We start from the raw sequence: 12088 nt of genomic DNA, 5'->3' as shown, positions 1-12088 counted from the left end.
CTACTTTTTGAGTAGGATTTATCTACTTTCCATTGAAAATAGTTGACAACACTGCATAGCAATGCCCTGGCAACCACTCCTAACACCCTAGCGTTATGCCATTGAGTTTTTCATGACAAGGTATCATATATACTTTAAAGAAAAAAAGGTTAAAATACTGAAAGGAAAAAGTTATTTTCAATATAAACTATTCTGTCATGGGAAAGGAAATGCTGAATGGAAGGCCCTGTGGTGGATGCAGTAAAAATCATTTTAATAGAATCTGCTGTTCTATCCTGCTGAAGGAACACCTCATCTCCCGTTACACAACAATGCAGTGCAGGGTGACCATATACAGACGCAGGCAAACCTGGGCACACTTTGTTAACCACCACTTCCTCTTCCTTCCTGTTCTGCTAAAGCAAATCCCAAAGTTAGTTTGATGCTTTGTTTAAAATGGTATATTTATGTATGAATGGTAAGGTCAAGCCAATGTTTTCTACTTGGGAAATTCTCTTGTTTCTTGTTATCTATACGGTTAGATGCATATTACTGACACTTTGTTTGGGAAAAAAAGATTTTTTTGTAGAGTTTAAATGCCTATTTTGTACCCTTTTTGTGGGATGTGCCTTCAGGGTTTTTCTTTTTTCTTTTTTTAAAGCACCATGTTCATGTGAAGAGAACATTCTGGACCTCATCAGCCAAGTCCCCTTTAACACATGACAAAATCAATTTAGTGTGATCTTAAACTTGGCACTCTTTAGACACTCTTCATGAGGAAAACTGAACACTTGCCCACACACAAATTAGACGCTAGCTCAGATTAATTTAATACTCAAAATATTTTTTCCTCTTTTTAATTTGCTGCTCAAGTTTGTTGCTATTTATTGGGGCTGTTTGCCAGCGGCGCTAAAAATTATATTAAGGTGCTTAAATATTAGCAGTACCCTAAAAAATTATCTCTGAATTTCAGATGACAGCTCTTCTTATAAAGAGAAACAGAAACAAGTGTTAAAGAGTTCAACCTCACGACCTTACATTACATTTGCTCCCTATTTACAGATTTTCCTGTTTCTATGTTTCCTGTTCTATTTGCAAAATTTGAAAAGCTTTAAGCTCCTGGCAGACTGCATCGATCTACCCAATACAGAAAGTCCTCATGTGGTTTAATCAACAAAGTTCCAACATTTAATTAGCTCACCAACAGATTTTGTTGTGACTGATGCATTATTATGCAGAAAGCCACTGTCAGAGGAGCTCTTGCTGTGTGTGTGTGTGTGTGTGTGTGTGTGTGTGTGTGTGTGTGTGTGTGTGTGTGTGTGTGTGTGTGCGCGTGTGTGTGTGTGCGTGTGCGTGTGTGGGAGGTTTACTCTGAAGGTGAGGAGGACAGGGTGTGCCTCTCGGGCGTTACTGAACCCGGAGGCGTCACGCCCACGGCACATCAGCCTCAGCCCAGCTCTGACAGATAAAGCTACAGGAACTCGCACTCCCCTCTTAAAGTGCTCCCAAGTGTGGCCACATACTAACAGGGAAGCAAAAAGACTTTATTCAATCTGCAGAACATTATATATATATTTAAGTGATAAGATTCACTATTTCTGTCAATGTTCCCCAGTGCATTGAATTCTATGTAGCAATTGTAATTCAGAATTAGTAAGAGACAAATTTTAAGTCAAATAAAGTGAATTTTAATGTGTATCTGTTACATTAAACACTTATAAATGACCTCAAAGCTAACCACTAGAACATTGTTGTAATTATAGCATAATACAACTCATTTACAAAAAAAAAAAAAAAAGACAGTTGTTCAAGTCACGTAAGAGACTGATGCAGGTTGAATTGTTGATTCCACATTTATGTAATACTCTATAATATATAAATATCTACACTGTAAAAATAATAATAATAAAATGATAAGTGAAATATATGGTAAAAAAAAAATAAAAAAAACTCTGCGGTTGCCAGAAAGCCATGTATTGAATCATTGTTTATCACAAATAGCTTTTCCACAAGCTGAAGGAAGTACTAATATATAGTAGGTGCATGTTGTCATAAACATAAAACACCGTCATTGTAACATACAAGACACTAAACATTAATTTAACAAGATGTATCATAAAATGGATACAAAAGGAAGTTTAAATGGAAAAAAAAAATTTGAACAACCATCAAATGTGAGCTTTCTCACTGTAAATTATGACGACTTGTTTTTCACTTCCAAAAATGAATTTAGTTTGTAATTTCCCCCTTTTTTTTTCATATAGAGTAAGAAAACTTACAGTTAACCAATTAGCAGGAGATTACAGTAGCATTTTTACAGTCTTTTCTGTTAAAATTAGGATGATATTATGTTTAAGAGAATACAGTTTGTTCTATTTTGATTTAGGGTGTCATTCATTGAAAATGAATCAATTTTAAACACATTTTGTCTCTATGTGGTCAATTTTTCATTTCTGTGTAATGTGTGTAATGATGGGGTGTTACAGAATGAAGTACGTGTTGAAAGATTGCATTGAAGCAGTGGTTTCCAGGCAGACAGGACTTGGAATGACTCAGAACAAGTGTAAATATTGCATCACTGTACCTGCGTAGGCCTTTTGTTTTATTGGCTGTATCTACCATTTTGCGACAGACTTCAGTCTCAATTGTATTGTCTAGGTAGCATAAAGTGACAGAGACACTCCAGGGGCCCTGGTTAAGTCCGAACGCAGTTCCTCTGACACAGCACATTCTTCACATTGGCTTTCTTCGGGTTTTTTTCTTCCTTAACTCTCCTCAGGCTGTTCATTGCTTCATCCTGAAACATACCTAAACAATATCCAACTTGTTTTCCGTCGCCCACTCATTACGGGAATCCTGTTGTTGCTGGTAACCGTAGACAGCCCAGGACGATGAGGTCATTGCTGGTGTAAGCTTCTTGCCTCTGCCCCAGCTTCCTCTCCTAGCAGAAGGGATGAGCCCTTCCCTCTCCAAACACAATGGCATCTTTCTCTCTTTCTGCTCAGATTGATCTATGGAGAGACATACAGACAAGTGGCCAGACGAACAGAGGTCAGACTGAAAGATGAGACTGTTATTGTCAACTCTTCTAACCAGCACAAGAGTTTTGCATTTAGTGCTTAACTCTTTCTTTCTTGTTGATGTGGCATGCAAATAGCTTTGACTTTTGACACTTTTGATCTTAAAACAGAAAGATCTTAAAATAGACCAATGACTAATAAAAGTGGCTAATGGAGATGGCTTGTGTATGTGAACCACTGTGGTTATGTCATCATCAGCTGGCTCATACTGTTTCTGGCATGAGTTTAGCTGCTGAATGCCTCAGATGTTTTCTGGGGTCATTTATACTCAGTATTTGTGAAAAGCAGTCAAATAAGAGGTTGTGCTTTACACAGCCGTCATGATTCTCATATGAAGTGATGTCATTCACAGTTCCTTCAAAACACAATGACGTGGCGAAGGCAAAATGCTCTATGGTTTCTTTTTTTGTGCTACTCTGATCATCCTAGCACAGTCTTCCAGTTAGTGGAAAAATATCTGTTAAACGTCGTTAATCTCGTGACTGTTTAATCTAGTGGTATGAATTGATTTACAATTAATAGGTATTCGATTCAGCAACAATTTTTGCAAATTCAGATCAATTTGATTCAATTAGATTTCCTTTAATGATTCTGCATTCATAGTAGGGGTGGGCAATATAACCAAAATCTTACTTCATGATATGAGTAATTTTATTTCATTATAAAAATACATATTACGGTATATTTATTTCTTGGCTGGAAATAAGGTTGTTGGTAAGGTTTTAACTTTAAATGCCAATTCTTGCTACCAATTTCAATTATTAATTTCTTATACAGCCAAATATAAGAAAAAATCCTATAAGCAAGTAAACAGTTAATAATAAATACAATAGAACAAAGATACAAATGGAATAAACGGAGCTTATTTTTTTCAGGTAGGTCAGTCTAACTAGTACTAATAAGTAAGAAAATATATTTTACATTTGATTACTTAAATTTAAAATTTAAAATTTTCACTTTTTCATTTAAACTTACATTGATTCTTATTAAAGCTACAAAAGTTAAGAGCAGTGAGTGATTCTTTCTTTTTCTTTTGTTGTTTGATTAACATGAAGGACATAGTATAGTATACTGTATTTGGCTGCTGTCACTTTATGACCTTATGCACGCTTACAATCTTATGTTTTTTATTATTATTATTATTATTTGTGAAGGTTTTCCCTAGTTGTAACATGCTTCAGTTCTGCAGATGTCCTCCAGTTCTCCAAGTCTGTACTTTGGTGGCATAATGTAGTAGTCTGCTAATGTAGTAAAATTGTAGTAAATGTAGTAAAATTCACAACAGTGCACACTTTGCAAAAGAAAAGTCAGTGTGGCTGCAAAGAGAACACTTGTGAGCACCCATCTGAATTTTAAAATGACAAATGAGACTTTTATGGTCTCTTTAGCCCCATTTACACTGCGTGGTTCAAGTGACCCAATTCCGATTTATTTTTTTTCCTCCCATGTGGCACAGATCGGATATGAGCCACGATCGTGTAAGCAGGAAAAAAGCGCATGGATTCAGATTTTCACAGATCGGTTTCAGGCCTCATTCATATGTGGAAATAAATCAGATATGAATCGGATACGTGCGTTTGCGCCTGCCGTGTAAGCGGGCAGATCGGATATTCCCCTGTAAATGCGACTCATGCGTCACTGAAAAGTGAGTTTTTTTTTAACATTTCACGGTACAGACATACCTATAACAAACGAAACATCTCTAGTTGACTGGCAGAGTATTAATTTCATTTGTTTGTGTTAAATAAAAGGCGATCTGACGTTGAAATGTGTTGCTCTTGAAATCACACTGAGTGCTCGTTGCCGCTGTTGTCAGTGACAACGGCTCGTGCACAGACGCGCGCCTCACCCCCGTTGTGGAGACTCTACCTATTCATTCCATTGAAACCACAAAATAAAAAGCACACAAACTTGTACCTGCCCTTTATATACAATGACTGATGAATGCATTGGTTTTAATGACTAAAAAAACCTAGTATAGGACGGCGGATTCGAGCCCAGAAGCTGTGACACGTTTAACAAATATCGAGTATTATTCAACTCGCACACTTCCAGCGGAGTTGCGCTCGTATACTGTCGTGAAGAATTTGTATTATTTTGATGTTGGGATGTAACTATTGCATTAAGTGTTTCTGTATAAATTCCGTGTCAATAAATTAAACTCAATGTACCATTGAAATTGATTTGTGATGTCATATATGCTATTTTTGGTACGTTTCACCAAGTGCAGTGTAAAAAGGAGACATCGGATACAGGCCACTTTTAAAAGAAATGTAAGCACGTCGTCCAAAAAAATCGGATATGGTCAAAAGATCGGATCTGTGCATTAAGACTTGCATTGTAAATGCGGCCATAGACTTTACAGATTAGGCCACAAGGGCATTCTCATTACGTTCACCATCTTGGACAATTCCATGGTTACCATGTCATAGTGTTCAGTGTACAGTTCACAGTGTTAGTTAATGGAGGATAACATATCTAGGCTTAAATTGCATTGTAATGGAAATGTTCCTATTAATCTCAAAATGAATAAAGACCTTGTAAATCTAAATGAGGCTGAATTGCATCTTAATTGCATAGCTAACTGTAATACAAACTGTTTATCTTTATCATTTCCATAGCAGATATCCACCCTGTATTAATATGAATAATGGCCATCTTAGAACTGTTTCTCACACATGGCTTACTCCCTACCAACGGGAGTTATGCTGGGCAATGATGTCATCTCACTTTTAAAGTAAGACTTAAAACATTATCCAGAAAACCACTCCTCATATGTTGAAACGTTGACTTTCTCATGACCCCCTGATCCCGTAAAGAATTTGAAATTCTGTAACAGTGGAACAGTTTTTAGAGTGTTTTTCAGGTCATTCTCAACCAGGGTGAGGAAGATAATTGTTTAGCCGTGACTCAGTACAACATTGGGAAGTCTTTCCTAAACTCCACATGGTATCAGTGACGCATATTATTCAGCAAATATCCTTGTGATTTATTTGGATTGGATAAAGAAATGTAAGCATACCTGAATAAACCATATTGGTTAACATTATCAAACAATATACCGAGGTGATGCAGCAAAAGAAAGTTCACTGTTTTTATTTTCTGATGATCAATTTGATGTTCATTGATCCGATGACCATGTTATTGTTTTTTTTGTTTTTTTCACAAAATGGAATTAATGGAACAATTAAATGGAACGATTTTGATTTCATATTTTCTGTAATGTGGCACATTTGATATATTTTTTTTTATTTTATTTTATCCTTTCGTGTTACCTATAATGGGGCACATGTTTGAATAGTTTTATTTTATGTTGCCTATTTGAGCACCACTGTGTTAAAGCATGTGTACTAACCACTCTGCAATGGCTCCATACAGTTTACTTTTAAAACTTTTAAATTATTTAGCTGTTTTGAAAACAGCTTGTTTCTTATTTATCTATGAATATATTGCTCTGCAACACTCTTTCCCTGATCATCATACCCGGTCACGGCTGAAGAGCTCATCTCTTATCTTTCCATTCCATTTTTTCCCCCTCTTTTCCATCAACTATGAGAAGACGTTTTGATTTGATCCAAGAAACGTAACAAGCTCAGCTGTATGCTGTGGGTTGTGCTGTTAATGAGTTGTGTAATGTGTGCCTCAATGGACAGACGGCATGCTCTGTCCCCTTTCTTCTCTTCTGCTTGTACGTGACTCAGTCAGGCTCGTAGATGGAGTGATTCATGGAAGCGATGAAAATCAAGCCGAAATTGCATTGCCGTCATTTAAAAATCCAAGACAGCGTGTGACAAACTCATTTTAACACAGCCTGTGTTTGTGCCTCGCAATGACAGCAATACTTACTTGTTTGTCTTATTCTTAACCCTTGACAAGGAGCCGTTCTTTAAGCGAGCTACAAGTTTATTTACTTGCTTGCAAAAATTAATATTCTGCATTTTATTTTCAGTCAGTGTCACTAAAATTTAATTTCAACTTGTGTACGTATCACGCATCAGCAAGCAATTGGGCCTCGGAGACAGAACTGGCTGTTGGGTAGAATTAGGCCAGTGAAAAGAATGGTGGAACACTTCGTGAAAAGGTGGCAATTTGGTTTTTGCCCCCTCACTCTGAATTTGCATACCTGTGCACTGCTCCAGTCAGGGAAGCTCATGCAAATTGGGATCACCTATGCAAATGAGGTCAGCCTGTAGGAGGAGAGGAGGAAAGGCAAGTAGACCGTGTTGGCATGCAGGCCTTTTCCCGCTCACGCAGCCCGCAAGAACACGGCAATGCAAACTCTGTGATGGGCATACACCCACTCAACTCGCTTCTTTCCCTAATAGCAGAGTGTTTACAGTAAGAGAGACTGGAAATAGCCTGCTCTTGGTTGCCGTCTAAACCATCAAAAATCTAGCTTTTTTACCAAACCATTGTTCCCTGCATGCATTAAACATATGGCACAGACTCAAGGTCTTGTGCTGTCTTATCTGAGATCTGTGCGAGAACAGTGTTTCCTCTTTTTAGTGCCTTAATTTCCCATGCTTTGAGGCACATTGTTAGAATGCCTCAGCAAGAAACGGAGCTGGAATCCTTCGTCTTTTGCCGTCTGGGCTACGTAGAGTCAGGAGATGAAAGCATCCTCACTGATGCAGGATATCCTGTGGTGTCGCCATTTGCCTCAAGATGGTTGGGAAGGGGGGTGCATAAGTGCGGAAACCACCACATCAGGTTGACTTTGTGACAATAAAGGGTGATACAACCCCGGCTCAGCATATTAGAAACTGCCACCTGCATTTAATTGCCTCAGTCTCATCATATCTGCCTCAAAATGAGTCATTCAAAGATGATTTTTGATAACTTCATGATTCATAAAGCTAGTTTAAGGTTGTAGTAACTGATTGTACTCTGAGAGTATTTACTGTTAAATGCCAAAAGAATTACACTTTTATTCGGGTTATTTCTCTCAAGAGTTTGGATATTCTTTATGGATATTTAAAGTCACCATGAAATTAACAGTTATTATTTTTTATGGAAATGTTAGAGTGTTTATTATAAACAATTTATCCCTGCACATAATTATTTTTTTAAAGTGCCCTTATAATCTTTAATATCATATCATCAAAATTATCAAGTGTCACCCTACATATTTTCCTAATTATATATATATATATATATATATATATATATATATATATATATAATTAGGAAAGGAAAGGAAAGTTTTTGCTTAAATTCATCCACCAATCATTATTACATATTTGGGTCTTTTGCAACCCGGATCTATATATAAACACGGATGGATCTCTTTCTGCCACAATAGTATAAATAACAATTTGTTTTAATAACAATTACAAAAGAATAAAACAATGCACATTTCATTTCCTTTTGGCACTTGGAAGGGTTCAATTTGAGCTGATGTTTTTCCATCATCACTGTCATTGTCAGAGCTCATTTCCCCAGTGCATTCAGCATCTGGCTCATATTCGCGATTTCAAACATATTCTCAAAACTGTCATTTTCAACATCTTCAAAATCAATATTTTGATCGCTGACAGCTTCTTCATCAGATCCACCATAAAGTGACAGTGATACTCATGTTTGATTGTGTACAGTACTTGCTCTGCAGTAAAGCGCTGAGCCATTTCAAGTTTTGCTTATGATACTTTTGTATTCTTTTGTTTTATGTCTGTGGTAATTATGACTATGAGTGAAACATCATGTCATCATTCTGTATCAGACATTGCCACCTTGAAGAATAATGGTGAATTGCACATATTGAGTCATCAGAGATTCAATTATTGTTACGCAGAAAAAATATACTTATACTATTACAAACCTCGGGTCGCCAGTGACCCTATGCAATTTTTACAAAAATATAATAAAAAAAAAAAAAGATATTTTAAATTATTTTTTTCTTGTTATATAGTTAATAATAAATAGATTGAGGAATACTTACAAGGTTGATGTCTAACTTTAAAAAATTAATAAGGGGGACAGTAAAGACCCAATGTATGTGTTTAAGAGTTAAGCAATTTCCTGTGAGTGGCCTTGCAATCCAGTGGGCGGGAAGTGGGGCGATACTACCTCTATGAACCATGGCAGATGGGGAAATATCTGGGAAAACTGTTTATGAAATAGCATTTATTTCCATTTGCTGGCACAGAAAACTCACAATGTAACCTTTAAAGTCGTCATGAATTCAGAATGACCCTATTTGCATTTGCAACACAGGAAACGACCTTCCTATTTTGCTGATGTCACAAAGATATATATATATACAGTCAAACCAAAAATTATTCAGACTTTTTTGATATATTTGATAGATTTTTACTAGTGGGTGCAGGACACTATAGTTCCTTTATGTAAACTGTGACATATTATACCCAAAAATTCTTCATACAGTTGACTACCAGTAAAATTGATAAAAATTTGCAACCAAAAATTATTCAGACACTTTGACCTGACCATGTTTTGCTTAAGTGTTATCTGACATAATTAAGATTAATTTTTTCTGACACAGTTTAACTCTGAGATCCTGTCATATTTTATTAAACTGTTTTAATGAATGAAATGTTTAAGGTGTCTGAATAAATTTTGGTTTGACTGTATACACATATACAGTGCTCAGCGTAAATGAGTACACCCCCTTTGAAAAGTAACATTTTAAACAATAAAACAAAACAATTTTTTAAACACAAAAACAATGTCCAAAATGTTGACAAGACTAAGTTTTATATAACAGCTGTTTAACTTATAACATGAAAGTAAGGTTAATAATATAACTTAGAGAGCAAAATTTTCAGTTTTATGCAAATTAGGGTGATGCAAAAATGAGTACACCCCACTGAAAGTCTCTGGAGCAAAGCTAAATTTTAGACTACAAATGTCTAATTTAACAAGAATTCAACCACAGGTGAGTCTAATTATTCATTACACAGGTGTCCAACAGACAGTTGACAATAAAAGGGTGTTAAAACCCCTTCCCATTTCATGCTGTCAGCAATGGCACCACATGGAAGAGAAATGTCACAAGACCTGAGAAAGAAAATAATTTCTTTACACCAGAAAAGTGAAGGCTACAAGAAGATCGGCAAAGCTTTACTTATCAGTCAGAATACTGTAGCAAAAGTGGTACAAAAATTTAAAAAAGATGGAACTGCAACCATCTCACAGAGATGTCCAGGTCATCCACGGAAGTTAACACCTCGACAAGAGCGTCTTCTCATGAGAAGGGTTGAAGAAAATCGGCATGCAAGTTCACTGCAGTTATCTAAAGAAGTCGAAAGCCAAACTGGGGTGACTATTTCCCGTGACACAATACGGCATACACTGCAGAGGAATGGCATGCATGGGTGCCATCCACGAAAGAAGCCTCCCCTAAAGCCCAGGCACAAAAAAGTTTGCCAGGGCCCATGCTGACAAAGATGAAGAGTACTGTGACTCTATACTCTAGAGTGATGAGACCAAGATAAATGTTTTTGGAACTGATGGCTTCAAAACTGTATGGTGTCACAAAGGGGAGGAATACAAAGAAAAAATGCATGGTGCCTACAGTGAAACATGGTGGTGGCAGTGTCCTTATGTGGGGCTGCATGAGTGCTGCTGGTGTCGGGAAGCTGCATTTCATTGATGGCATCATGAATTCACAGATGTGTACTGCTCTATACTGAAAGAGAAGATGCTACCATCACTCCGTACACTTTTCCAACATGACAATGATCCTAAACACACATCTAAGGCCACTTTTGGATTTCTGAAGAAGAACAGGGTGAAAGTGATTCAGTGGCTCCTGATTTGAACCCAATCGAACACCTATTGGGGAATTCTGAAGAGACAAGTTGAGCATCACTCTCCATTCAGCATCCAGTCTCTAAAAGAGGTCATTCTTGAAGAATGGAAAAAGATAGATGTTGCAAAATGTCACCAACTTGTTCATTCCATGCCTAGAAGACTTGGTGCTGTCATTAAAAATCATGGAGGCCATACAAAGTACTAGATGTAGTAGTTTTTGTTGTGGGGTGTACTCATTTTTGCATCACCCTAATTTGAGTAAAACTGAAAAATGTGTAATCTAAGTTATATTATTGACCTTACTTTCATGTTATAAGTTAAACAGATGTTATATTAAACTTAGTCTTGTCAACATTTTGGAAATTGTTTTTGTGTTCATTGAGATTGTTTAAAATGTTACTTTTCAAAGGGGGTGTACTCATTTACACTGAGCACTGTATGTATATTTGCTTTACAAAACCTTAAAAGTTGGCTGAAAAGTGCTAGATGTTTCTGTTCCCCTGTCTACTCTTTTTTGTGATAAAATGCTGACTCCCACTCTCTTTCTTTTTATTTTCTCTCCTCTGGCAGCACTTGGTGTCGTGGGATGCGGGTAAACCGGAGTGTCTCCTGCAGCTGGTGAAAGAGCTGTTGCAGCAGTACCATCAGTACCAGTGCCAAAGGCTGCGCGACAGTTCCCGCCTGCTCTTCGAGTATGACAGCCTGCTGGAAGACCCTAACTATGGACGCAGTATGGAGATCTACGCCGGCCGCAAGAACAGCTGGGTACCCGTCCCACATCACCTCATACATTTCCATTAACATACCTGTCCAATGTTTCCATTCAGTGGGATTGTTGTAAACATCCATCCATCTATACATTCTCCAAACCACTTGTTCTATGTAGGGTCAAGCATCTCGGGCCAAAGGCAAAGAATCAGTCACCCTGGACGGTTTGCCAGTCCATGTGATATACATACAAACACTTTTAGTATGGACATTTTATTGATGATATCGGTTTAATATGACTCATCCAGTCATATTTATGTATTGAATCTTGGTTTTAACTGAAGTGTTACATAATGTGAAGCTGTTTTTTTATATTATATATACAGTCAAACCAAAAAATATTCAGACATTTTTGATATATTTTTACTAGTGGGTGCAGGACACTATAGTTCATTTATCTAAGTGAGGATAGCAAAATAAAGTAAACTGTGACATATTATACCCAAAAATTCTTCATACAGTGGACTACCAGTAAAATTGATAAAAAA

At 36.9% G+C, this 12088-nt stretch overlaps 1 protein-coding gene across 5 annotated transcripts in view; it reads left to right on the top strand.

The window, feature by feature from the left end:
- Positions 1-12088, top strand: part of babam2 (BRISC and BRCA1 A complex member 2) — a 112035-nt gene that overhangs the window by 41690 nt on the left and 58257 nt on the right. For all 5 annotated transcript variants that reach the window (XM_051869318.1, XM_051869320.1, XM_051869319.1 and 2 more), the window contains one exon: positions 11403-11597. In XM_051869318.1, the coding sequence (XP_051725278.1) occupies positions 11403-11597 (195 nt within the window). The remainder of the gene's footprint in view (positions 1-11402; positions 11598-12088) is intronic.

This window comes from Ctenopharyngodon idella, chromosome 17, assembly GCF_019924925.1.
Source record: "Ctenopharyngodon idella isolate HZGC_01 chromosome 17, HZGC01, whole genome shotgun sequence".
Lineage (NCBI taxonomy): Eukaryota > Metazoa > Chordata > Actinopteri > Cypriniformes > Xenocyprididae > Ctenopharyngodon > Ctenopharyngodon idella.
The sequence above is the reverse complement of the archived record's forward strand: the minus strand, read 5'-3'. Positions and strand labels throughout refer to the sequence as shown.